The sequence below is a fragment of the Drosophila erecta genome, unplaced genomic scaffold (assembly GCF_003286155.1).
Source record: "Drosophila erecta strain 14021-0224.00,06,07 unplaced genomic scaffold, DereRS2 tig00000021-arrow-pilon, whole genome shotgun sequence".
In the NCBI taxonomy this organism is placed as follows: Eukaryota; Metazoa; Arthropoda; class Insecta; order Diptera; family Drosophilidae; genus Drosophila; species Drosophila erecta.
In genome coordinates this window covers 17679127-17706401 of record NW_020825198.1, presented here as the reverse complement: position 1 = coordinate 17706401, position 27275 = coordinate 17679127, and the positions used below count along the sequence as shown (strand labels likewise).

General features: G+C 44.3%; 7 protein-coding genes across 9 annotated transcripts in view; 3 read left to right on the top strand and 4 right to left on the bottom strand.

The window, feature by feature from the left end:
- The first annotated feature begins 2723 nt into the window (after positions 1–2723).
- LOC6544600 (endoplasmic reticulum-Golgi intermediate compartment protein 3) lies at positions 2724–5583 on the top strand. The gene is made up of 5 exons (XM_001973026.3): positions 2724–2943; positions 3013–3364; positions 3682–4019; positions 5087–5294; positions 5356–5583. The coding sequence occupies exons 1-5, from the start codon at positions 2856–2858 to the stop codon at positions 5489–5491; spliced, it is 1122 nt and encodes a 373-aa protein (XP_001973062.1). The 5' UTR covers positions 2724–2855; the 3' UTR covers positions 5492–5583.
- On the bottom strand, positions 4039–4739 carry LOC6544601 (reactive oxygen species modulator 1). Its single transcript, XM_001973027.3, has 2 exons — positions 4375–4739; positions 4039–4251 (listed from the first exon to the last, which is right to left on the bottom strand). Exons 1-2 carry the CDS (start codon positions 4503–4505, stop codon positions 4143–4145), a joined length of 240 nt encoding a protein of 79 aa, XP_001973063.1. The 5' UTR covers positions 4506–4739; the 3' UTR covers positions 4039–4142.
- Positions 5322–7379, bottom strand: LOC6544599 (U4/U6 small nuclear ribonucleoprotein Prp31). The gene is made up of 4 exons (XM_001973025.3): positions 7188–7379; positions 6680–7131; positions 6003–6621; positions 5322–5937 (listed from the first exon to the last, which is right to left on the bottom strand). The coding sequence occupies exons 1-4, from the start codon at positions 7284–7286 to the stop codon at positions 5602–5604; spliced, it is 1506 nt and encodes a 501-aa protein (XP_001973061.1). The 5' UTR covers positions 7287–7379; the 3' UTR covers positions 5322–5601.
- Positions 7380–8048: 669 nt separating this feature from the next.
- LOC6544520 (probable DNA mismatch repair protein Msh6) lies at positions 8049–12195 on the top strand. Its single transcript, XM_001973024.3, has 5 exons — positions 8049–9169; positions 9225–9554; positions 9613–11220; positions 11280–11765; positions 11825–12195. The coding sequence occupies exons 1-5, from the start codon at positions 8168–8170 to the stop codon at positions 11969–11971; spliced, it is 3573 nt and encodes a 1190-aa protein (XP_001973060.1). The 5' UTR covers positions 8049–8167; the 3' UTR covers positions 11972–12195.
- A 29-nt stretch (positions 12196–12224) lies between these two features.
- Positions 12225–19844, bottom strand: LOC6544519 (glycoprotein 3-alpha-L-fucosyltransferase A). Of its 2 annotated transcripts, none has more exons than XM_015158544.2 (5): positions 19481–19844; positions 15846–16029; positions 14667–15383; positions 14060–14243; positions 12225–13995 (listed from the first exon to the last, which is right to left on the bottom strand). In XM_015158544.2, the coding sequence occupies exons 2-5, from the start codon at positions 15929–15931 to the stop codon at positions 13471–13473; spliced, it is 1512 nt and encodes a 503-aa protein (XP_015014030.1). In that variant the 5' UTR covers positions 15932–16029; positions 19481–19844; the 3' UTR covers positions 12225–13470. The 2 variants fall into 2 exon arrangements, with proteins under 2 accessions (XP_015014030.1, XP_001973059.1); XM_001973023.3 differs by lacking the exon at positions 19481–19844 and adding an exon at positions 16121–16504 and having other exon boundaries at positions 12343–13995.
- A 727-nt stretch (positions 19845–20571) lies between these two features.
- On the bottom strand, positions 20572–22565 carry LOC6544518 (peroxisomal biogenesis factor 3). 2 transcript variants are annotated; one of them, XM_026977525.1, is made up of 2 exons: positions 22379–22565; positions 20572–22235 (listed from the first exon to the last, which is right to left on the bottom strand). In XM_026977525.1, exon 2 carries the CDS (start codon positions 22104–22106, stop codon positions 20949–20951), a length of 1158 nt encoding a protein of 385 aa, XP_026833326.1. In that variant the 5' UTR covers positions 22107–22235; positions 22379–22565; the 3' UTR covers positions 20572–20948. The 2 variants fall into 2 exon arrangements, with proteins under 2 accessions (XP_026833326.1, XP_001973058.1); XM_001973022.3 differs by having other exon boundaries at positions 22375–22564.
- Positions 22566–24202: 1637 nt separating this feature from the next.
- The window catches only part of LOC6544515 (elongation factor-like GTPase 1), a 73015-nt gene continuing 69942 nt past the window's right edge, over positions 24203–27275 (top strand). The window contains exons 1-3 of the mRNA XM_001973019.3: positions 24203–26547; positions 26611–27040; positions 27094–27207. Coding sequence (XP_001973055.1) covers positions 24364–26547; positions 26611–27040; positions 27094–27207 — 2728 coding nt within the window. The 5' untranslated portion in view covers positions 24203–24363. The remainder of the gene's footprint in view (positions 26548–26610; positions 27041–27093; positions 27208–27275) is intronic.

Here is a 27275-nt window from a genome sequence, read left to right as displayed (position 1 = left end):
TGGCTCCACGTTCTTTGGGTGGTGCGGTGGTTCAGTGGTTCGTTCGGCTGTTCCAAGTTTAAAATGTCCACGTTTAATTAAATATGGCTCGGCAGCGGCGGCTCTATAATTAATTTCGGCACTGCAATTTTGTTTAAAGCAAAGAATGCGGCCCAGGCAAAAAATATGTATGGGCCACGGAGAGCTGGAAACCGAACCGAATTAGAGCAGGACATCTGCACGGATGGATTCAGCCTCCCTTGCGGGGATTCCCCACCCCAGTGCCAATTTGAAATCTACACGGAGAGAAAATGGCACAGAAAATGGTAGATTTAGTATAAGCTAACTACATTTGGTAGGCAACTTAATAAAGCTTATAACATATCCAAATTATTTAAAATCAATAAAATCAGACATTTTTAGAACTTGTATCCCAGCGTTTTAAAATTGTTTATTTTCTTCAGTTTCTTTTTAACTTACTTCAAAATGTGATAGTGATATTATTGATAGATACATAAAAAATGTCTCATTAACACGTTTTATAAAAAATACAATGATCCTCTTGAAAGATAAATATGAATAATAGCAGTTTTGAAGGGGAAAGTGATTGTGGGTTACAGTGTCAGTAGAACACTATATATTTAATGGTTATCTATCTTCTGTTTAAATTAAAAAACATGGAAGACGGCTTTTTTCCAGTGCGTCTTCGAAATCAGAATCAAAGCCTGGGTTGGTGGCCAGGGCATTAAAGTGTCAATATCCATTAGGCAGTCCTGATTGTTTAAGCTGCTTTACGCCAACTTCTCCTCTGGCTTTCTTACCCGTTCCCCGGGTCCGGGTCCAAGTTTCTTGACACGCTCTCTCTTTTAGCCCGGTTCTTTTGTCTCCGGAGTCTTTTATTGCCGGCAAAGCCGTGGCACAATGACTCCTTCTCCGCTATTTGTTCTGGCTGCTGTTCTCATGCTGGGCTCATTGTTTCAAATAAGAAATGACGCGAATTGGCTAGAGCGAAATGGTTAGAAATGCAAATTAGCGGGAGATAAGAGGGGGCGTGGTCGAGGGAAATGGCCATGGCAGAAAATCCGAATGCCCTGTGGCCATAAGTTGCGCAAATATAAGAGGATATACTGGGAAAAGGGCTATGAACTTGTCATTCTGCGAAGCCAGGGGATAAATATTTTTGAGACATTTTCAAAGCCAATTTAAAAGTGACCAATGTGGCTAAGAACTTCTTCACCATTTTGCAAAGAGGAATTCTTCAAAAAGTAAGTTTGTATCTCGAAAATATCTTCTAAACACTTCTTTTGACTGTTCATACCTAAATATAAATTTGGGAGAGAGATACAAGTTTTTTATGCACCTTGTTCAGCTTACACTTCATTTTAACTTCATTAAGAGTGGCACTTCCGACTTGATATGAACTTTCCCAGACCCAAAGCCTGATACTCTATTCCATACCCTTTCCAATCCATTTACTTTAATTTAGAAAGTAAAAAAGTGTAAAATTACCGCTGGCTAATCCTTGTCATCTGCTGCCTTGCCTGATTTTACAGATTTCTTGTCCAGGTAATTGCGAAAAAAAGGTCAAGTCGGCAAAAGAAAAGACAAAGGAACAGTAGAGTGGCCAGGAAAATGAGAAAGCATCGGGGACTTGAGCTTAATTGGTAATTACACAAAGTCGCGGTATGTTCTACACCTACATACAATTATTTGAGACCCTACATGGATTGTGGGTTCATGGACCTTCAGTCAGTCGGGGGAAAAGCCATTTGGTGATTTATATTTCGCCGAAAACTTTTAACTTTAACCAAAATCCCCGGGGATAAACCACGGTCTCCTATTAGTCCCCTTCTTCGAAAATTGTGGGGTTGTGGGGTTGCAACCCCTAAAAGCTAAGCATTAGCTGCGCGGGCTGTCGAAACTTGTGGTTCCTTTCAATTAACCTTTCATCTGTTTAACATGTATTATAAAATTAGACGCGGTCTCCTGGACCACAGCAGCAGCAGTGGGTTAAGGCGACTGGTCGGGGGTGGTGCCGATGGTGGGCACTGCCTAATGTATGCTCAACCACAACCCCAAGACATGACAACACTATTAAACATTATTCGTGGCCATGGGAAGGGACGTCCAAACGGATGTCTTAATTGTCGCTGGGCCAATGCGGCGTATGCGCAATCAATGGGGTAATGAAGGGTTAAACCAAAAAAGTGGAAGTTACAGCTTATATAAATGTAAAACTTGACTTGGAATTTTGAAGCCCGTTGTTCGTAGTCCGAGAGGGTATTTTGTATTCGTTAGCAATTATAATAGGTAAAGGGAAGCTTGCTCCATTCCATAAAGTGTATATTAAGATCAAGCTTCACTGAAGATACTAGTTTCTGCACAGCGAAATTTAGCTTAAAATTCGCGAACTTTTTTATTTTTAAATTAATTTTTGCTGAAATGTAATAAGTAGCGTAATTGCCAATATAATAATAATATAAGAAGAGTAAGGCAATGTAAAATAAATATAGGCACTACAAAAAGGGTTTTCAATTTTGTGGTGGAGTTTGCCCCTTATTAGCGGATGGGAAAAATAAATGTTCAACTTTTATGCACAAGAAGAATCTCAAGATTTTTTGATGAGGTTTATGTATCTACATGTACTGTACATCACACGTTTTTACACATGTAAAATAAAATATGTAAAATAAGAGCTGCAATGTAGATGCGGATTCGATAACAACCAATCGAGCCGCAGCGAACATCTGTTTGGCCGGCCCACTGCAGCGAACTGGCAACGCCGATTTCAACACGTCACCTGTCTTGTGCAAAATATGTAATTTTTATTGTTTAGGTCTGCGTTTTGTCTGTTTTGTTGGTTTTCCGTGTGCAAGATGAAGTTCGCCGACGTGCTGCGTCGCCTGGACGCCTATCCCCGCACCCTGGACGATTTCAGCGTTCGCACAGTGGGCGGCGCCGCAGGTGAGTGCAAGTGTTCAATTGCTTGTGGCGATAAGGAACCCAAACAACCGGCTTTTCCCTGTCTTTCAGTTACGATCATCAGTACCAGCATTATAAGCCTGCTGATCTTCCTCGAGGTTCTCAACTATATGCAGCCGACGCTAAATGAAGAGCTCTTTGTGGACACCACTCGGGGTCACAAGCTGAGAATAAATCTGGACGTGACACTTCATAATCTGGCGTGCAATTACATCTCACTGGATGCAATGGATTCATCCGGGGACACACACTTGAGGGTGGACCACGATGTCTTCAAGCACCGGCTGGACCTCAATGGGGAACCCCTCAAGGAGACGCCCATCAAGGAAATCGTTGCTGTTTCGCCGCCCAATAAGAATGTCACCTGCGGCAGTTGCTACGGAGCGGAGCACAATGCTACCCAGTAAGCTAGTCAATAGTTTATAGGCTCAACCTATAAAGCTAAAACCTTTAGCTGCATCTATTTTCACTGAGAAGAATGCCAAACATCTTGTAAATTAAATATTTCCATTCATCTATAGGAAAGCCCTTTTTAGAAGAAAGAAGTACTTCTAGATTTCAATTTAAGCTACACTGGTTTTCTAAATTAAGATTTATCTGCACCTAGAGCTGGCTAATCCTTGTTATCTGCTGCCCTGCCTGATTTTACATGTTTCCTATCTTATTATAGAAATATCTTCCTAATCTCTCCTTTTTGTTACCAATTACCATCACATCTAGCTGCTGCAACACGTGCGAGGAAGTTCTCGACGCCTACCGGCTGCGCAAATGGAACGTGGCGGTGGACAAGATCGAGCAATGTAAGGGCAAGTACAAGCGTAGCGACGAGGACGCGTTCAAAGAGGGCTGCCGCATCCAGGGCCACCTGGAAGTGAACCGCATGGCCGGCAGCTTTCACTTTGCGCCCGGCAAGAGCTTCTCCATCCGCCAGTTCCACATCCACGACTTTCAATTTAGCAATGTAAAGTTATCGCACACAATCAATCATCTATCATTCGGCGAGAAGATCGAGTTCGCCAAGACGCATCCCTTGGACGGATTGCGAGTGGAAGTGGCTGGTGAGTAGTGAACATTGAGTATTTCTGTAACGTCTCTATTGCAATAACTTAGCGTAATTTAAACAAGATTGGAGTAGGGCTTAAGGTTGGTTGTTTAGTATCTCTAGTCAAATGCCAGCAGGATCAGCAGCGAATCCCTGTGCCGATGGCCATGAAGGTGCCGAAGGTTCCGCCACCCTGAACCATGGTCTTGCCCACGTTGTTGATGAGCTCCCGGCCACGTAGTCCGTATCTAATGGGGATTTCGATGTGGTTCATTAGTTAGCCGGTCAAATTACATAATTGCCGGCCTCCACTTGCGTCACTCCTTTGGAGGAGTGGCAAGTGGAGCTTGCGGCTGCAAAGTCCAACCCACCTGAGTGCCGAGAACCCGCCGAAGACCGCTCCGCTGGCCATTCCCACACAGAATCCGATGATGAAGCCCGTCTTCATCTTATCGAAGCACGTTGGTCCCTGCTGGGAAAAAGAGCTCGTAGGCAGAGGCATCCCGCAAACTCCGTGGTTTTCCTGGTTCTCCGGCTATATATAAGTTGATCCCGCTGAGTAGCAAGCTCCGCTGCTCCGACGCACTTACGAATCTCGCAAAGGGTTCGTTTATTTTAGGAATATTCAAAATATTTCTATTTATTTCGGCACCGACTCGTCGAATAATTCGTGAACGTGTGAGTGTGAGCAGCTGAGTGATGGTGTGCGTGAGCTGTCAAACGAGGCAAAGGGTTGCCACTTTGTTTTTCGCTCAGCCTGCCTCGTCTGGCCCTACCCGATAGAGGGCGGTAGCGTATGAGCGGGTGGCTTGAAATCGTAATGATTATATATATTTTTTTAAAGAAACTTAAGAATGCCATCTAAAGCAAACTAATAGATATGAGTATAGCCATTTAATTTATATTTTATTTACTGTATAATTTGGATTTCTGTTGTAATTTTGCAGTCGGTTAAGTGGGTTATATTTATAAAACAAATTTTAAGAATTTTCGACTACCTATTTTTACCTTACCAAATAATAAATATTTATTGCAAACAATTGAACTCAAATGTAAATTCTTCAACTATCAAATCTTCAACAGAAACCAAGAGTGAAATGTTCAATTACTATTTAAAAATTGTGCCCACGTTGTATATGCGGGGAAACAGTGACGGCGAGCCCATATACACGAATCAATTCTCCGTCACGCGATACCGGAAAGATCTATCAGATCGCGAGCGAGGAATGCCGGGCATATTCTTCAGCTACGAGCTCTCGCCGCTGATGGTGAAATATGCGGAAAAGCGCAGGTCAGTACTACAGAACTACAAAAGAAATGTGTAATTACAATTTTTATTGGTTGGTTCCCAGCTCCTTTGGTCACTTTGCCACAAATTGCTGTTCCATCATCGGAGGCGTGTTCACAGTGGCCGGCATTCTCGCCGTGCTGCTGAACAACTCGTGGGAGGCCCTTCAGCGGAAACTGGAAGTGGGCAAGCTCAGCTAACAACCATTTGAATCTCTTGTGCAGCTTTACTACGCCTAACTCAATACACATTCGACAAATCTCCAAATAAAAGTGCTTAATTTTATAGAAAGTGCGGACAGGCTGTTCCTTTAAGTGGTCCGCTGTCCCACTGACAGGAATCCGGAGGTGTTTGAAAAGTATTTGGCATTGGCTTCCGTCTGCGAACGTTCCGCCGCCTGCGGATTCACAATCTCCAGACCTTGCAGTGGCGTAAAGGCCACACTGGAGGCTGTTCCGGAGATTTGTCGTTTGACCGTGGTGTTGCCGCCATAGACCTGCTGCTTCTGCAGATTCTTGTGCAACGTTTTGCTTATGCGCACTTTGGTCTTCTCGTCCACCTGGGGCAATCGGATGCGGCCAGTGCCGGTTTTGCCGATCGTGCCTCGAGAATAGCCCAGATCTCCTTGGTAGGCATCCTCTTCGATCTAAAAGCAAACGCGTGGATTAATAAATAACTCATTGCCATCTTATTTACAAGCCAGAAACTTACGTCTCCGAAATTCATGCGGTTTGCTTGTTTGCGGAACTCTGTTAGCGCATATCGCTCCTTCATCTTGCGCACGCGTTTGCCTCCTCGCTTTTTCTTGCTTCCCTCGATTGGCTTGGGCAGCGGCTTTATAAACTTCACCGGCGGCGGCTCCTGCAGCTTGTCCAGCTTCTTTTCCACATCCTCCTTGAAGCGCAGTCCAATCTCCCCGTGGACACTCTCATGACAGGCATCCACACGAGCAGCCAGCACGGACTTGGCGGCCACCAAGCGAGCTGCCTTGCGCCGCAGATCTGGCGCAGTATCCTGGACAATCTGAGAGTAGTACACGTAGCCAGTGTGCGGCAACATCTGCGTTTGTGAGAAGCCTGACAGGGTTTTCTTCTGTGCACCCAACACCTGAACATTGCAGGCCGGCATTTTGGACAGTTTGGAAAGACCACCGGCAATGCCCAAGAGTTTGGCTGCCGTCGATGCTCCAACAATCATGGACAGATTTGGAGCTATGAAGGTCATGCGACTCTCCACATACTCGTAGATCTTGGACTTGAAGTTGTTCAGCTCGATGGCCATTTCGCAGGCCTCGTCGATCTTGGCCTTCTCCGCTGGTGTCAGCATGGTCCTGCCAACAGGAAAGGGATTTAGATGTTTTATTGGGCTTGGCGGACAAAATAACTTACCCCTGTGTGGTGGACGCTGTGACTGATACAATCATAATGGTGGCCTGCGTGAGGATGGCCTGCAGCTTCTCGTTGTTTTTGACCTGGTCCAGGTCATTGCCCAGCTCCTTGACCGCCAGCAAGTACTCGATTTCGCCCACGATCAGGGAGTCCAGTTCGGGGAATCGCTTCTGGTACTTCTCCTTGGTGAACTTGTGCACAATGGAGATCTCGTTATCAATGTCCACGGCTATGGCATTCGCGTCCACGATGAGGCAGTACTCGGGATCGGATTCCACGGATCCCAGCATTTCGGCTGCGGTTCTCTGGCGACTGGCATAGTGCTCGATCTGCTGCAGCGTGTTCCTCAGGCGCTCCGAGTCGCGCAGCTTGCAAAGTTCCCGCACCGACTGCACGGTTACATCCACGTCCATCAGATTGGGAGCCGGCTTGGCCAGCTTCTCCGCCAGCAACTGTTTTGTGGGAGGGGAATCATTAGGACTCATCAAGATTTGTTTGGTTTTCTTACGCTTTCGTCCTCGGCACTGGCCATCTCCGCATCCTCCTCCTCCAGCTCATTGTCATTGTCTTCCTCGAGATCGGCCAAAAGTTCATCAGCTAGCGACATGTTGGCTGTTTTTTAAGTTTATTTGTCGAACTCGTGAAATAAAGTTTGTTTTGGAATGGAGTGACCGTCGCTTAACCGCTTAAATATACCTTGTGGCTCACTGCAAAAATACTAACCAATAGCGTAAATATAGAGGGTATTCCTTTAAAGAATACCTTAAGTTTGTTCCACAGAATTTAAATTGTTAAATTTAACAAAATTCGATTAGCATATCAGACAGGGAGACGACGATTATAATTCTTGTTATTTGATAAAAGACAAACAAGTGCAAAAACGGTGGTACAACTACGTTTTGAGTCCTTCGATGAAAATATACGTTTAGAAATCGACTGTTTTGTTATATTGTTAGCTTTCACTGCTTGTGTATTTTGGGGCGATAAGAGCTGGATGCATGAAGATGGAGGTCAGGAGTAATGTTCTATTATATTAAGATCATCATTACGCTAGGTAAATATGTATCGGGAAATTCCAATTCTTGTTATTCAATATCGATATATATTGAAATATATATCCCCTTGAATTCTGCATTTGAAAGTCAAACAAGTGCAATAACGGATGAAAAAATTCGATGAAAATATACGGTTAGAAATCAACTGTTTTGTTATATTGTTAGCTTTCACTGCTTGTGTATTTTGGGGCGATAAGAGCTGGATGCATGAAGATGGAGGTCAGGAGTAATGTTCTATTATATTAAGATCATCATTACGCTGAGTAAATATGTACTCGGAAATTCAAACGTGCACGAGCTCCCTAAATATACCAACTTGATTTTGGTATTTTTAAGCCAGTGTTTCGCGGAATATTATTCGGTTTTGGCGCACAATCTCGGCGTCTGCATCCTGCTTTTTGCGCAAACTGGCGCACGTTTATGGGCCACTAGCATGTCCAAGAAGTTGAACACCAGCGTGGGCGGAACGCCCAAAAACACACTACTTAATTACTTTTCCAAATCGCCGGCTGTTGACAAAAAGAAATTTATTCCAAGCGAGAAATCGGACCCTAAAGCATCCACGCCCGACAAGGAGAACCTCCAGAACCAGCAGCCAAAGGTGAAGGAGGCCCAGAAAAATGACTCCAAGCCGGCGGCCAAGAGGAAGTTGCCCATTTCCGATGATGAGGCGGGCAATGGTCAACGCAAGCGGAAGCGCATCGTACAGCCGGAATCGGAAAGTGAACCGGAAATGGAGGAGACCAAGTCGGAAGACGACTTCTCCGATTGCGCCTCCGACTACGAACCGGATGAGAAAGAATCCAGCGATGATAGCGTCAGCAGCGGCGAGGAGGAGGTGTCGCCCAGCGAGAACGACATGTCCGTGGACAGTCCGACTCCAAAAAAAACGCGCAAAAAGACAAAGATCCTGAACAACAACAATAACAATGAGCCAACGAGCAAGAAGGTCAAGCTGGAGTCGTCCATCCAGCTGGCCGAGGGTTCAACCTTTCAAGAGAAGCTGAAGAACCTGCAGAGCAATGCCAAAAAGGATGCTTCGTACGATGACATCGTGACCAGCACGTCCAATCTGGATGAGCCCGTTGTTTGGCCGCACCAGAAACTGGAGTTCCTCCAGCCGGACAAGATCAAGGACAAGCAGGGAAGGCGTCCAGATCATCCGGACTACGACAAGAGCACCCTGCATGTACCGGAGAAGTTCCTCAACGGACTGTCGCCGGGAGTTCGACAATGGTGGGTCCTTAAGTCGGACAACTACGACTGTGTCTTGTTTTTCAAAGTGGGCAAGTTCTATGAACTGTATCACATGGATGCGGATGTGGGCGTCAACGAGTTGGGCTTCACTTACATGCGCGGCGAGTTTGCTCACTCGGGTTTCCCGGAGATATCCTTCGACAAGATGTCCACCATCCTCATAGACAGGGGCTTCAAGGTGATTTGTGCGAGGAGAGTTTCTTTTCCCAATAGTAATGCAACATTTTCTTTAGGTGGCTCGCGTGGAGCAAACTGAAACCCCTGATATGATGACTGAGCGGTGCAAGCGGATCAAGGCCACCAAGTTCGACAAAGTGGTGGCCCGCGAGATCTGCCAGATTACCAATCGTGGCACCCAGGTCTTTGGCTCACAGTGCAAGATCGGACCGAATCATCAGCCCAACTATATGTTGGCCATAGTGGAGCAGGATGAGGGAACTTGGAGTCGGTATGGAGTGTGCTTTATAGACACCTCCATTGGGGACTTTCATGTGGGTGAGTTTGAAGACGACAAGAACTGTTCCCGCCTGCTCACCCTGTTGTCACATCACATGCCCGTGCTGGTAAGTAACTATTTCATATGGGTACATGGAAAACAAATTATGTCTATATATTCCCTAGCTGCTCAATGAAAAATCCGCTCTGAGCCAGCGATCCCAGCAAATTGTGCGCACTGTGCTGGGTGGAATCCTCAAGGAGCAGGTTCCCGGCAACGGAACGCAGGCCTGCAGTGCCGAGAAAACCCTGAAACTTCTGGCGGAACGTTACTATGCTGGAAGCGGATCCGACGACAACTGGCCGTTGGTTCTGCGCACAATGCAGTCAGATATGGATCATTTGGGCCTTACACCCAATGATAATTACAAGCTAGCCCTTAAAGCTCTCGGCCAGTGCATCTTTTTTATACACAAGTGCAAGCTGGAGCCCAAGGTGCTGCCCATGGCGCGTTATCAGCTATACGTGCCGCCCGATCAACTGGCGGATGCCAAGCCGGCGGTGGCATCTACTTTGAGGCGCTCCCACATGGTACTGGATGCCACTACTTTGTCGAACCTCAGGATTATTGGAGAGGAACACTCCTTGCTCTCCACTTTGGATCACTGCTGCACCAAGTTCGGAAAGCGACTGCTGCACCACTGGCTTTGCGCTCCGAGCTGCGATGTGGCGGTCATCAAGGAGCGACAAGATGCTATTGGTGAGCTGATTCGAATGGCCAGTGAACTGCAGGAAGTTCGCGCTTTGCTGGCTCCATTGCCGGATTTCGAACGAAATCTTGCACAGATTCACCTATTTGGAAACAAACAGATAAAGCAGATGGATCATCCGGATTCCCGGGCGATTCTCTTCGAGGAGAAGATATATAACAAGCAAAAGCTACTGGGATTCATGGCCGTTCTTAAGGGATTCAACGCCCTAACCAAGCTGCCTACGCTGTTCCATCAGTGCGAAACAGCTTTGCTCAGGAGGATTACCCAGCTGCCGGAATCTGGAGGATCATTCCCCGATCTTAGCAAGGAACTACAATATTTTGCCACTGCCTTTGATCATGATGCAGCTGCTAAAACAGGTGTGATTGCGCCTCAAGCGGGAATGGATGCTGAGTACGATGCAGCAATGGATTCCATAGGTGAGATTGAGAAACGCCTGAAATCATATCTTGAACAGCAGGAGCGACACTTTGGCTGCCGCATTACCTATTTCGGAAGCGACAAGAAACGTTACCAGTTGGATGTGCCGGAAAGCCATGCCAGTAAGGCCAATAAATCCTATTCCTTGGAAGGACAAACTAAGGGAAAGAAACCATCGCGTCGCTACACCACTGCTGAAACAAGAGCTCTACTGAAGGACATGCAGCACGCTGAAGAGACAAGGAACATGGTGCTAAAAGATCTAGCGCGTCGTCTTTTTGAGAAGTTCTCAAATCATTACGACCAGTGGAAGCAATGCATCGACTGCGTCGCCAACCTGGATGTCCTGGGCTCACTAGCTGAATACGCTGGCCAGCAAATGGTCATTTGTGTGCCAGAGCTGGTTTCTGGTGCAGAGCAGCCGTTTATCCAACTGGAGGAGGGCTACCACCCTTGCGTAAATGCATCCACCTATATACCTAATGGCCTGGAATTAGGCACTACCTCGGAGGCTCCACTATCCCTGCTCACTGGTCCCAATATGGGCGGCAAGAGTACGCTGATGAGGGAAGTGGGACTCCTTGTAATTATGGCGCAAATTGTAAGTGACTGCAAATGGAAACTTTCGTTATGTTTAATTATTTTTCAATTCCAATTTAGGGCGCCCACATTCCCGCTACTAGTTGTCGCCTTTCGTTGGTGGACAGAATTTTCACGCGCCTAGGTGCTCAAGATGACATTCTTGCCGGGCACAGTACCTTCCTCGTGGAGCTTAACGAGACGTCACTCATTCTAAAGCATGCCACATGCCATTCGCTTGTGTTGCTCGACGAACTGGGCAGGGGAACAGCCACTTATGATGGCACAGCGATTGCTGCCTCTGTTGTGAACTTCCTGGCCAATCTCAAGTGTCGCACTCTGTTCTCCACGCACTACCACAATCTGATTGATTTCTTCCACAACGACAAGAGAATTACACTGGGTCACATGGCCTGCATGGTGGAGAACGAAGACAATGCGGACCCCACCCAAGAAACGGTCACGTTCCTGTACAAGTACACAGCCGGTGCTTGTCCCAAATCGTATGGCTTTAACGCTGCCAAATTAGCTGGAATGCCTCAGGGAATTATAAAGAGGGCCTATGAGGTGCGTGGTTCTTACCCATTATGCTAAATAATGAACTAAACAATCGTTTCTTCTTTCAGCTTTCCAAGAAAGTCGAAGCCATTGCTCTGCAGCGCAAGATTACGACCAAGATCGTAGCTGCCACAGGCGCAAGTGAAGACTCCAAAAAGGAGAAATTAATTGCTCTCAAGGATTTATTAAAGCAGCTAAAAATGTGCCAAGTTTAAGGCGCCGATAATCAAGGGTTGAGGCTACTTATGATTACTTAAGACTCGCCAAGAGGCAGCTATGCTGTAACTGGAAGTATACGTTGCTTTTTAAGGACTTCACCATTTCAGTATGCAAGATTTTTTTTGTATCTTTTTAAGTACTTTGAACTAAAAGCTGTGCCATTATCAATAATCATTGAGCAAAATGTCTATGTAATGTTTTATTTTGCGTGGAACCAGAGCAACCATTCAATTTGAAGCACAGAAAACATTTTACGTTGTTTGCCTTTAGCTGCCACTGTTTAATTCTTTTTATTATAATTATTATTTTTTTGTATCACAGTAAAAATTAAAATTAAAACAAGTTCACAATCAAAATACACACACATATGATATTATTCAATACTTATAAATAAAATGTTACACAATAAATACAAATACCGATAAAAATTGTAAAAAACACACATTGCGCTCGAATTAAAATTATACGCCATATGATATTTTATGAAAAATAGGAATGCAGATTGTATTTGTATTATATCAGATATATGTTAGCTTGTGCGAATCGGTTATTAAGTTAGTAGTAAGTCAACAGGCTGGGAAACCTTTACAAGTAGCTCTCAACAGCTAATATTTCAACTAAAAGCCGGACTAGATAAAGCCTAAAACAGAAAGTAAAACCTTGAAAAGAAAGTGCGCTCTAATAACAGGCAACTCATTTCAGGTCGAGCCATTATTTGCTGATTGCTTACAAAAACACTTACAAAAGATCTAATCTAAATAGCTGATGCCTCTGCTCATTTTAGTTAAGCTTTTTAATGTCAAACTACTTTAACTGCCTGTCTTTTACTTATTACGGTCTATTTTGGACTTGCTTTCAGTTTAAACAACTATATAAATTACCGAACTATGTATACATAGCACTTGTATATCCATATATAACTAGACTAGGTTCCTACGTTCTCTTACGCATCTGGTATTGTATATGTTACAACGGTCGGCAGGGGAATCCTTAGTCGCCACCGACCTCATGCCTCATCGGTTTGATTTGATTTCTGGTTTAGGTTTACTTACCAACTAACTACAAAAAACATTTAAGTAAAACTCCGGGGAAAACGAAGCGACTCTTTACAAATGGTTTAGCGGAGGATGGGCCGATTTTTCTGTTGTCAAAAACATTTGGGACTCGAAAGATATTGGCTCTATAAAATATTCAGCTTAGAAGTAAGAACAATAATCGAAAACCTTGATAGATAAGTATCAGCAAATCATTTAAATTATATATAGTAATATTTGGCATTCCTCAAATTATAGATTTTGGTTCAAGACTAACTATTGCACCATCGTATTTTCCGATATCAGATGGGACCCATCCTGTGGATTGTGATAGTGAAAGTGGAGAAGGTGGTACCTACGAAACAACAATTCAGAAGCGAATGACTCACGGATGAATGATAGTGCCATTTGATCTACCCATTGCCCATGCCCACAATCTGGATCGCATCTAAAACCTGGACTCAGTCGTCGCTGGAGTCGCTAATGACGTCCTTGCGTGCCTTGAAGTTGCGCCAGGATCTCGTCGTGCAGACTCCGGGTCCCCGCCACCAGTCGTTGAGGTCCGTGTACCACCGCGGCTTCCTCAGTTGCTCCTCGTTATGGAGTGTGGCACACACCCGACACCAGTAGTACGTGTTGATGAACTCCCCGGTGCCCTTCCACTTGAAGTACGAGTTGTACAGCTCGTCGTCGTGATCCAGGATGCGCAGATACTCGGCCAGCTCCTTGGGCGAGGAGAACTCGTCCACGTGGATGTAGGACCTTCGCGGCGCACTCACCTCGTAGTCCTCTGGCCGGGCGCCCATGACGATGGGCAGAACCCTCCTGTTCAGCGCGTTCACGAAGAACTTCTCCGTGATGTAGTCCTTGCAGTTGGAGTTCTCGAACGCCAGGTAGAACTTGTAGTCGTTGTCCAGGATCTCGAAGCACTTGTCCGCCGTGCTGCGGGAGCACTTGAAGTTGCCACACGCCCCATAGATGTCAACCTGGTGGAAAACATTGTGACAGATTGGTATATTGCATTACTGTATTATGCGAAGTCATCCCTACCTCGATATATTTTTGCAGTTCGTGGGCATATTGGAGCCGGCCATTCCTCGCTCCACAGTTGGACACAAACCAGGCCACTTTCTTGGTCTTGTTGACGGAGTAGTTGACATCCTGCTCCTGCTGCTGCACCCTTGTGTCGTAGTACTGCCACTTTTCATACGGCGCTACAATTGTACTGTCCCGTCTGCAAAGAAGATAGTTGCTTAAAAAAGTGCACATATGCAGATTTGCACTTCACGTAGTGACGCACCCAGAAGAGTGTGCGCAGGCGACTACTATGTAGATAAACAAAAAAAAAGAAATTTGCTGTGGTACGATCATAGCAAAAGATACACCAACCAAAAGGTTGTTGGTATGAATTCCAACACATAAAAATATATAATGGTAATGGTATAGTATAGAAAATAGTAGCCCAGACCAAAAAAATTGAGAGATTTTAACTCAAATTAGGCAAAATCTAATTTCTAAGCGTTGTTTGATTGATAATGCTAATAATTACTTTACTTTTTGAATGTAAACAATATTTTTAAAAATTCTTTAAAAGTGAAGTATTTTCAAGGTATACTTCAGAAAATGGGAAAAAAACAGGTTATAAATATAGACCCACCTGTAAGTGGCCGTCCAGTTGATGGCATCGGGCACCTTGACATTCTGCGTGTGGTACGGGCACTCCAGATAGTAGAGCATGGACACCTGCTTGGAGTTGCTGGGCCGTCGAATGCCCGTGGGGATGTAGTGATCCTTGTAGAGGATCATGTCGGCTGTGCCGGCCAGATCGCGATTTGCAGTCAGTTCGCAGGTGTCCACGGGACACTTGGCTTTCAGGAAGACGTCGCGACCCTTCTTTACGTTCCACGGACCCAATCCATTGTAGAGGAGGATGGTCTTCAGCTTGCCGCTGGACTTGATCTCCTCGTAGTTGTGCGGCACGTACATGAGCTGGTTAATAATGCGATCGGAGTAGGGATCCTGATGGGGCAGCAATCGTGGGGCATGTCGCTTCCTGGCCTTGCGATTGCTGTAGGTCCTGGCCGGCTTTGGATAGTGCTCTCCGTTCTTGAAGAACCAGGCCTTTTCCGCTGGCGGCTCTTGCATGCGATCCGCCTCGTTGTCCTCCTCCTCCAGAACCGTCTGCTCCGGCTCCTCGACGAGATTATCCGCCATTTCGGGCAGTAAAGTGGCCGCCACTGACGGAGGAGTGGAACTGGTGGCGATCAGGTGCTCCTCGTCCATGGACTGTAGTTGATGCAGGTGCTGGTGCTGCTGTTGCTGTGTGGTTATTTGTGACGATCGTGGACTCAGCGTCTTCCATATTTCGCGCTCTCTGTGCATTTTTAATGAACACGAGTCAATTATAGCTACATGTGTTTAATTGCTTCTTCATAAAATGGGCAATAAAAATTCTAATTCCGAGTAACTCAAATCCGTATTTTAATCTTAACTGCTTCCTATTATATAATATAACTTATTATAGTTGTACACATACAAGTATAAATACTATTATACTTTAAATGCATCTTAAAACAGTTGAAACTCAATCTGTGCTCATTTTTTTTAACTTTTAATTTTTTTTTATTTGTTGTGAGCTAACCGTGACTACTCATACTCAAAGGAAATTATTGAACTTTACGATGAAGATCACAATAGGTTTTTGAACTGAAGTGCTGCTCAGTTCTCTTGTTTACTTATTTGGTAACACCTGTTTGGAAGACTCGACCCTTATCTAGCATCTACCACTTGTGGAACTGAAGTTACAATAGCTTAACCGACAGAAAGTCTTACTCACTTGAGACTGAAACCGAATATGAGGAGGAGGGCGCAGATCAGTGTCAGGTAGAAGTACTTCTTGAGGGATATCTTCGGACGCCGCATGGTGACCACTCCCAATCCTCGGCGATGGGGCTCTAGACTACGGGTTCCGGGGGCCAATAATCCGACTGCGTCTTCTTCAGCTGGCGTTTGTCATTGTGCTGCGCGAGATAGATAAACAAATGCGATGTTAAATGAGAAATCCAAATAGAGGAGTCTCTTTCGTTGCCCCGAAAATCCAGCACTAATTACCCGTGCTAATTATTCTGGACAGAAATGACTTCGAATCTAGTTCCAGTAGGGTACTCAAATCGTGTGGATCGGCTGAACTCTCCGCGAGAACTGCGCTCAATATTGAAAATGTGTTGTTTCAACGATCCGAGGGGTGGTACCTTGCCCGCCAAAGCGCTTTTTAATCTAATATAGTGTTTGGAATAACAATTCATAAATAATTTCCCAGGGGACTTGATGTTACTTCCTGATCTGCAGTGGGTTAGCTTCGCTGTGCACTTAGCAATGATCAATACTAATATGGTCGACATAATTATTTGGATTTCTCCCATTAGTCATGGACGAGCAAGTTAAATGACATTAGTTCCGGATTCGAGAGCAGGGCATCAAATGACGTTCCGAGTTCAGTCGAATTACATATATATTGAAATGTGGGAGAGTCCCTTGGGTTTAGTTTATAAAAGTATTCGAAATCGTATCGCACCGTTCGTATTTGCCCAGACCAAATATTGAGCCAGATGGCTGTCCCGCCTCAAGAGCTGTGCAACGTCAACCAGCGGGGCGAATACGTAATTTACGTAAGAGCGGGGGCCCAGCGAATCGGGTAAAGTGGCTGGAAAAGTGGGGCTGGCGGTGGGAAATCCCCAGCTCCTCCTGGCAATTGGCAGTCTCAAAAGCTGGCTACTATCCACGGCTTTTATGGACCTGGCCCCGAGGGTGGCCTAATTACAGGGGAAGCCGACGGGCGGGTGCATCTTCATTGGGGCCGCATTCCTGGCTAATCCCCCAAAGCCCTCACCAAGTGTCCATCCATCCATCTATCACATGTCATTTATGGCACTATTCCGTAGGAGTGCCTCTGTGTGACTCATCCCGCCGGCGGTTGCAACATCACTTTGGGTCTGGGGCCTGGTCTCTTGTTCCGCACTACTTTGGTCGCCATGCAAAGAAGGTGGTGGGAATGGTGGTTTCACCGGGGGCTGCACCGCACTTATGTGGCCCGCTCCATTTCGCAACTGTTCTACACTCGCCAAAAGGCACTAAAGTTCCTAGCTAGGTGTGTCAAAAACATTTGGATGTCGAACAGTCTTTAAACCATACTACATTCATCTATAGCCTTTAAGCTACAATAACCGGCAAGTTATCCATAGTAGTTATAATAGTTTTATTTTCAATAATCGGCCAATGCCGTAGTAGTTATCATTGTTTTAAGAGAACAAAATGTGCTTTATTTTCATCAACTTCACTGAATGAATCTAGGCAAGACACATTTAATGGTAAACTGTGCACACTTTTTCTACAGTGCACCCTTCATTGGGGTCTTCACTATCGCATTTTTGACGTTTTTGACAAGCAAACAGCAGGAAACAGAAGAAAAAAGTAACTAGTGGGGATACCCAGAGTGGATTCGCCGGCTTGCATGAAAAATGTAGTTACAGTCATTCATTCATGTTGCAAAAGTAGGACTCCGATGGGGATACATGTACGTCTATAGGGATGGGCTAGAGGAGCGGGAATGGGAAAGTGGCTCGAACAAACAGAACCACATGCAAAGGAATCTATAGTCCGAGGAAAGGAAAACACCTCGCTTTATCCCAGCAGTAGTACTAGTAGAATATAATACGAGTTTGTTTATTCACCTTTTGCATACCAGGTTGATTATAACGCGGGTTTGGATTCTTTTGAAAATCTTCAAACAGATTATAACGTGATGTCTTATCGGTTGAATTCGAACCGATTTTGAAACCGTTTTCTAGTTGTTCATGCACAAGAGGTTCGCGCGTAACTAATCCACTTTCCCATTTTTGTGATTAATTCGTATTGTCCTTCCTTTTTCTTTATCAGTTGAGTTCATAGAAATTTCTTCTTAGAAATTCCTAAATTTTTTCGCGAACTCATCTAATCTAATCAAAGAGCGACTTTACCATTTAAAATTCAAATCTAACATTTGTATTCCTCAGTTGTATAAATTGAATTATTGTTAATTCATACTTATTGCTCAATAAAAGTGGACAATAATTATGTTAAAGAGTACTATACTTATAAAGATAATTAGAGTATACTCGGTTTACCCTCCAAACAACCTGAGGCACCGACTACCCAATTCACCTAAATTCTAAAAAATTTCTTTTTTATACCCCTTAATTGCCTTCCTCGGAAAATCCATGACGCACTTTTCCTTGGCTCGAGTCGTGTCCTGCTTTCGCTTCCTTAATTTATGTGTTTATATTTAGTTAGGTGCTGTGGCCCTTGTCAAGGCACTTGATCTACGCCCCCAGTATGTCAATATGCCTATATATACTCGTATACTATACCATGCAATATAGGACCCAAGCACCCAGAAGGGGAAACTTGTGGTAAAAAGGTGATGGGTGCAGGGTTGGCTTGACTTGCATGCATTGTTTTCCTTGAATTTCCCACACGGACTTTGGCTGGGGAAAATGTCATTTCTTTGTTATCTCCACGCTGCCGCACTTGACTTTCTTCGCTACAAGTGGATGCTCTTCCTTGCAGTGTATTTTTTGTTTTACTGTGCAGCGAACAGATATACCCTTTAATAGTTTGAATCCATATATAATTTTATTCATTTATTTTTTAAAAATGTTTAGTCTTCTAATATGTTGAAATTCTATTATCCTACTTGAATTGCCTTTATGCTTGTTTTCAAAATTTTTCATGGATGGCGTAATTAAAACTATATTATGTGAAGATGAAAATAAGCTGTGACGAGGATAAGGAGAGACCAGTTTAATTTTTTAAGAAATTTAATTTAAGAAACAATTGTAATTTATTTTCCCCTTATTGTTTTTATAAGATGTGCCGATATGAATCTTTTATAAAGCTCTATTCTTTATCAAAACTCATACTTTTATTAAGCTTCTTTATCATTTATATTGTTATTTGATTTTTAAACTTACAACTTTTACCAAATTCGATGTAGTTTTCACCTCGATCTTGCTAAATTTTAGTTTCTAAGGGTATTCCCATCTTCGGATCCCGAAATCTTCCCGTTATTTGCCAAGTCCCCTTTGACTAGTTTTCGATTGTGTCTTCGCAACTGTTAGTTTGTTCACTTGTGGCCTTGCTAATAATAAAGTGTTGATAATTTTGGGCCATATTCGAGTGGTTTTCCTCCACACCCACCTTCCCCCTCACAACCCCACCCACCACTCGGTACGCACGCACTGTCTGTCCCGTTACCAATATACCGTTGTGTCTCTCTTCTTCGCTCACATGTGCTCATGTGGCCCTTTGATTTTCATGTTCAGTTTTTCTTTGTCCTAATCAATATATTTTGTGGTCGGCTAGTGAAAAGCTGATGGGCTAAGTGGGCTTTTAGCCCCATCGACTGGCCAATAAACATTTTGCAAGTGCACTTACACAATTGAGCCGCCGTTGTTGTTGCTTGTTTGTTTGTTTAATGGTGGGTCCTTAGGCTTTTCTCCGTTTGCTGGTTTTTCCAATTTGTGTACTTTTCGCAGTATTTCTCATATTTGCACAATGTGTTTCAACTTGGCCTTAAATGGGCTATTCAATGCTTTTATTTCATATTTGTAAATTAAATTATTTTTCCGCACCAACACACACACAAAGTCTCGCAGGGATGTATAAAAGTAACTGTTGTCCTTTGCCTTTTCACGTAACTTTTGCAACTGCGCCCAAAATGGAAATTTTTACCAGACAGCTGGGCACCCGAAGGAGTGAGAGAGATGGAAGTGAAGAGAGAGTCCTGCGAGAGCAAACAAGCCGCGGAAGGAGCGAGCGAGAGATATGTACCTCTAATAACTTTCACCTATTCAAGCTTAGACTTTTGCTTAATTTATACTGTTTTTAAGTTACTTTCCGCTACATAATTGTTCATATTTCTTATATTACAATGAAGCTTCTCATATGCGGCATTTCTGCGCAAGTGTTTGAACAGAGAGAACAAGGGAGAGAGCGGCAAGAACAAGAGAAATGGCAAACAAACAAAAGCCACAGCCACAGCTGTCTTATCACAGGGCGGTTTTTGCCACCCCCTTTTGACTGATAGCATGGACAACCGTTGCTCGTGGTTTGTGTCTTTGATAACTATGTTACTAAAATTTTAATTCAATTTTAAATAATTTGAAATTAGTAAATTGGTATATAAATTTAATACATCCATATATATTTCACACCGCAGACTGAAAGAAACCTTTCGGAACTCTCATAAAATATTTTTAAATATAAAGCGTTTGTATATGATACATTTAATAGTTCTATAAATTAAAGTTTCTCTTATTAACTGTACGATATTGCCCAATTGGACAATTATTAGTGCAATAAACTTTAATCCACTATATAAAAGTACAAATATTTACAAAAAGGAATGCATAATTTATTCAGTTGCCATTTATTTTACAATTCCTTTAAGATTAAGACCCAACATTTAGCATGGTATAACAAAATTATCTGTCACTTATTATTTCCATTAATCAATTACACACATATAAATTAATTTTCCATATATTTTTGATACTATATAACCCTCAGGTCCTTCCTATATAAATATTCTCTCATATTGCATTTAAAAAGCACACACTCTCCAGTTGTTTTTAAAGGCCTTCACGTTACTCGATTTGTGTCCCTGTCTTGAAGGATTCCCCGTGGACTCAATGGGGGGAATCTGCTTAAGCATACCTTACACTCGCTTCGATTAAATATTCTTAGGAGCTAATCTTAATACGGGTTGGGTTCAAGCAGACATACAAACAATGCTTCTGAGAATTAAGATCGTATTAAAAATATACAGGTATATAAACTATAATGTTCCAATTGTCTTAGCCTAGCCTATGCACAGATGCATAATGCAACTTTTGTCGATCTCCTAGGCGGAGCTGAAGCTTTCGTAGACGTTGGCCCCCAGCGTCTTTGTCTTCTCCGCGATCACGTAAAAGGTGAGCAGCTGGGTAGGCAGATTGTGGGGTCGCGAAGTGGTGTCGAAGCCTCTCGAGGTGAGGCCACTGATGATTGGAATGAGCTTGGCCAACGCCATCAGCACTCGGTTGATGTTCAGCAGGTTATTGTTCTCCAGGCCGTTTTGGCTCTTTGAGCTGCTGACGCCTGAACTTCCTGCCTGGTTGAACTTGAGGTTCTGTTCCTGCTGGGTTTGCACTTCAGCTGGCGGCAGATGTTGCAAAGTCTCGCCCATGCTCTCGGCAATGGCATCGCAGGCCAGCACAAATCCACGGCTTACGTTGTGCGAGCACACCCCAATGGCATCCTCGCTCTCTAGCAGATCCAGCGTCTCGTTGAACATCTTTTGCAGCAGCGGCGAGTGACTGGGATTCTGGTTGGGAAGCAGATACTTGCTCATGCGCGAGTTGGGATCCCGGCGAGTGTCCGCATTGATGGCCATTTGCAGGGACCAAAACAGCTGCTCCAAGTCGCTAAGGGAGAGCTGTTGGGAGAGCGGCAGGGTCTTGGTGACAGCGATGACCTGGGTGCGTATGTATCGGGCTAAGTCCCGGATGCCCGACTCCGTGATAAAGTGTCGGATGAGGGAGAGATACTGCTGCTTCAGTTCGTCTGTGATTTGTTTCTGTTCCGTCATGATGTCCCGATAGATGTAGCCACCTAGGAGATTTAGCTGCACCCTCAGAGCAATAACCAGCATGGAGGAGGCGTAGACGTAGGTGGCCAGCCTTGTGAACGCCACTATCTTCATGTCCTCCCAGAGTTCCAGCTTGTTCTTTGGGTTCTGGCGCAGCTGCTCGAGCAGCTCGTCCGTGCTGCACTCCCTGAGCACCGCCTGACACATCTCCTCGCCCATGCCCAGGATCACCTGGTTGCACGTCTTCTCCGTTGACTCAAAGTGGGTCGTGCGCCGCGTTCTCTCAAAGAACTCCCTGGCCTGTTTCTCCTGGAACTCCACAAATCGACGCTGGGCATAACGTGCCGCAAAGATGGTACCGCCCACCAGAACGCCGGTCACTATGAACTTTCGCCGGTGGCGTGACAAGAAGTCCTGCAGGCGCGACAGCATGTTAACGATTGGAAAAGGTCTCTCTTCTGCCGGATGGCCAACTAGACGCCGCTTCCTGTGTGAAATGGGCCAACTGCTGTTCCGACTGTTTCCCACTTTTTTCCCACTCTTTCCCGCTCCACCGGCGACCTGTTCGAGGTTAATGAATAGTTAATGTACAAAGTTCACCTGTGTGCGTGTGCGTAGGGTGGTGCGCTGCCGGCGTCGCTGCCAGCAGAGGAGGGCCCTCCACTCATCCGCAGCGATTAGATTACCAGCTAGGGCTCACCTACTCGGATACTCGGATCTGGTTCGCCGCCTTATCGGTCCGATTGCTGGCCTTTGGATGGGATCTAGCTTTGGAATGTATGAAATGGATAAATCCTTTGTTGTTGTAGCTGAATGTGTTATTTCTCTGTTTGGAGTCGCATACTGCGTCGTCTGTTTGGATTGAAGGAAAATCCCAAAAGTGCGAGGTGCGGAAATACCGAAACAGTATATTTACATCTACATTTTACATTTCTAGCGTGCGTCAAATTAGCGTTTTTATATTAATTTCGTTATTTGGAAAAATAAAAATGAAAAATGTTAAGAAAAGAAAGATCTAACTATCTACAAGCGACTTAAGCTTATTAGGGGATGTATGAATTATTCACGTTTTTTCAGAACATATAATGGTAGTTTTAAAAATGGAAAACGTCTGCGCTTGTACGTGTAGAAACAGAAAAATGCAATCTCCTCGAAAACTGTGGATCCAATATTAATGAAACTTGTTGCATAAAATGTTAATAAAATGGCAAAGTTATTGAGTTACCTTGCAATGTTAGCGCGAATATGTTATTGTTAATAGAGCGTTTTATGACATGGATTTCCCTGTGGTTCTGGTACTACAGAAGGAGGCATTTTTAAAACCCTTTTAACTCCTTCCAAACTCCACCAATTCTCTATCGTCGCTAACAGTACGAACGAAATCTGACAAACTTTTTAACAGAACAGTTTTATAAGGAGAAGAGTTAACAGCAGTGATGCCAATATTTCCAACAGTAAGTTAAACATTTTTCAGGTTTTATTTAAGACAATTTTTACTACTTTGTGCAAGTAACACATACTCTACATACATACATACACACATATATACATATATACATACATACATACATACATACATACATATATAAATACATACATACATACATACATACATACATACATACATACATACATACATACATACATACATACATACATACATACATACATACATACATACATACATACATACATACATACATACATACATACATACATACATACATACATACATACATACATACATACATACATACATACATACATACATACATACATACATACATACATACATACATACATACATACATCCATACATACTTACATGCATACATTCATACATACACTACACATACACTACACTCACTGCTCGACCGGTAAGAGAGATTACTTGCAATATTTTGTGACTCTAAATTAGAAGACATGTCTTACAGTCCTCACTAGAACCAGTTGGGAATTATTGGGCTACAAGAAAATATGTTTCCTAAGCAAATATTAAAAGCGGCAATAGCTATGTGTTCCAACAGTAAGTTAAACATTCTTCAGGCTTTATTTAAGACAATTTTTACTACTTTGTGCAAGTAACACATACATACATACATACATACATACATACATACATACATACATACACTCACTAATATAATTTTGACAAAATAATAGATTATTATTTAATTACTTACAGCTCGAGATTAATGTTTCCTAAACAAACAGTAAGTTAAACATTCTTCAGGCTTTATTTAAGACAATTTTTACTACTCACTTAAAGACCTCACTTTTCAGTCACTAATATGATTATGACAAAATAATATATTATTATTTAATTACTTACAGCTCGAGATTAATTTAGTAGCACTTTGTATCAGGGATGCCAATATTTTTCTGAAAAAAAGGCCTAAAAAGGACAGATTTCCGGATAGAAAAACTCAAAAAAGGACAGATTTCCGGGTTAGGGCTGTGTGACATTTTTTCCGGATGAAGGAGTAAAAAACAGGACAGATCTGTCCGGAAAAAGGCTAAATTGGCATCAGCTCGGCATATTTCAAGTTTCTGTGGCTGGTCACATCAGTTGCGAAATTGCCGCGTGCGGGTTTGTTTACAAATACAATTGGACCAACTGGCGAAATTCCCAGTTGAAATCGTAGTAGAAACGGGAATCGGGATTATTTTAACCTAATACCTCGTAAGGATGCCCGTCGTTGAGGGCAGCGATCTGGTGCAGCTGCAGCGACGCCGTCAGCAAGTGCGCAACATTTGCATTCTGGCGCATGTGGATCACGGAAAGACGACTCTCGCGGATTCCCTGGTGGCCAGTAATGGCATCATTTCGCAACGGATGGCGGGCAAGCTGCGTTACCTAGACAACCGGGCGGATGAACAAGAGCGAGGTATTACCATGAAGAGCAGCAGCATCTCTTTATACTATCAGGAAGCGGAGGAAATGGCTGGCAATCCGGACTACCTCATCAATCTGATTGATTCCCCCGGTCACGTGGACTTTTCCAGTGAGGTGTCCACGGCGGTAAGACTGTGTGATGGAGCCATTGTCGTCGTGGATGTGGTGGAGGGAGTGGGTCCTCAAACTCGAGCCTGCTTGAAGCAAATCTACGAGGAGCAACTGAAACCAGTCTTGGTGCTCAACAAACTGGACCGTCTGATCCTGGAAAAGCAGATGGACCCCCTCGATGCCTATTTCCATTTGTGCCAAGTCCTGGAGCAAGTTAACGCTGTTTTAGGCAGCATTTTTGCTTCCGATATTTTAGCCAAGGAGGATATAACCAAGAAGGACAACTACGAGTCTGCCTTGGAGGAAGTGGATGATTCAGAGCTGTATTTCTCACCCAGCTCCGGCAACGTAATCTTCTGCTCCGCCTACGATGGCTGGGCCTTCTCCGTCCGTGACTTTGCAGCCATGTATGCCAAGCGTTTGGAGATGAGTCGTAAGGATCTGGAGAACGTCCTTTGGGGCGATTTCTACTACAACTCCAAAAAGAAAGAAGCTTTGTCAGGCGCCCAGGAGAAAGCCAAGAAGCCCATGTTCGTTCAATTCGTGCTCGAGAACATTTGGAGCCTCTACGATATTATTGCCATTCGGAAGGACAAAGATAAACTGCCCGGAATCGCAGAGAAACTGGGTCTCAAGCTTGCAGCCCGAGATTTGCGTCTCACTGATCCCAAGCTGCAGATCAAAGCGGTTCTGGGACAATGGCTGCCTATTGACAAGAGTGTCCTGCACATGGTTATTCAGCATGTTCCTCCGCCCCACAAAATCAGCGATGAGAGGGCACAGAGATTGCTCTATCCAGCGAATGTGGATTTGAGTTCTCTGCCGCCAGAAACCCTGAAGCTCAAGGAAAGCTTTACGAGCTGCGATGCGAACAGTTCAAATGTGATTGCATTTGTGTCTAAAATGACGCCAGTGCACATCACCCATTTGCCACAGAATCGACCCAAAAGGCTAACAGATCAGGAGGTTCAGCAGCGCCGGGATGAAGTGCGACGTCGGATAGAAGAAAGGAAGCAACAAAGTGCACAAGCGGAGCTCGAGAAAATAAGCCAAGGTGTAGAGCAGCTGAGTACCCGGGTTGAAGTTCCGGAAAAGGAGGAATCTAAGCCAGAAGGGGGGGAGCAGAATGAGTTTGTATTCATCGCCTTCGCCAGAGTCTTCAGCGGCACATTGAAACGCGGCATGGAGCTGTTTAATCTATCGCCGAAACACGATCCTCGTCAGCCAACGCATCGCAAGGAGGAGGAAGCGCCCTACGCAAGTCGGGTGACTATCGGAGATCTCTACATGTTTATGGGTGGTGAGCTGCAGCTGCTGGATGAAGTGCCCGCTGGAAATATAGTGGGAATCGGTGGTCTTGAATCGCACATCGTCAAAACAGCAACCCTGAGCAGCAGTTTGGATTGCACCTCCTTCAGCGAACTAAGCGTCATGGCCACTCCTATTCTCCGCGTGGCAATCGAACCCGTTCAACCGCAGGACATGCCCAAACTGGTAAAAGGATTGAAGCTTCTGAACCAAGCAGATGCCTGTGTTCAGGTGTCTGTGGCTCCTACCGGTGAGCATGTGATCACTACATTGGGCGAGGTCCATGTGGAGAAGTGTGTGCACGATCTGGAGCAGAGTTATGCCAAGATTAAGGTGAATGTTTCCAAACCTATTGTGTCCTTCCGGGAAACAATTGTCCCCGCTGCCACGGTGGATATGGTAAATGAGGCTATTGTAAAGACGGCGGAGGACAAGGATGTGAGCAAGAAGATCGCCGTCCAGCAGACGCTTAACAAGCTGGGCACGCTAAAGGTGATAGCGGTGCCGCTGCCAGCAGAAGCTGTGGAATTACTGGAAAACCATTCAGAATTTCTCAAGGTAATGGTTACAAATCAGAAATGTATACAAATAATTTCTTAATATGTGCATCATGTCTTTCAGGAACTTGCAGCCATTCCTAGAAATCAACTGCTCTCAGAGAAGTGGACAGCGCTGCTAGCTTCGATTAAAGCAAAGCTGATAGTTGCTCTCCAGGATCTACAACTGTTTGGCTTAAGTACCCTTTCGCCCGAGGAGCTGGTGCATCGCATCTGGGCTCTGGGTCCTCGCAACTGCGGTACCAACATTCTACTCAACCTAAGCGACTACGAGCAGCCTGACTTCTGGTCAAGTCACGCCAAGTCGGATACGGATATTCGTTCCAAGACCGATCCGCGAAAGGATTTCAATAGCTCGCTGGTGAATGGCTTCCAAATAACCTCCGTAGCCGGTCCGCTATGCGAGGAGCCCATGCAGGGCGTTTGTTTTGCGGTTCTCGAGTGGTCTATCCAATCTGAAGGAGAGGACTTAAATTCCCGAGGTCCCTTTTCGGGTATGCTAATGCAATTTTCTTTAAATAAGTATTGGAAATAATTTGAATTCTAGGCCAAGTGTTAACTGCTGCTAAGGAGGTTTGCCGACAGGCTTTCCAGAATCAGCCACAACGATTGGTAACACCCATGTATAGCTGCAATATTGTGGTCAACGCAGAAATGTTAGGTGAGTGAATCAAAGCTATTAAATATAACACCTACGATGGCCTGCCCAATGTGATCTTCTAGTATACA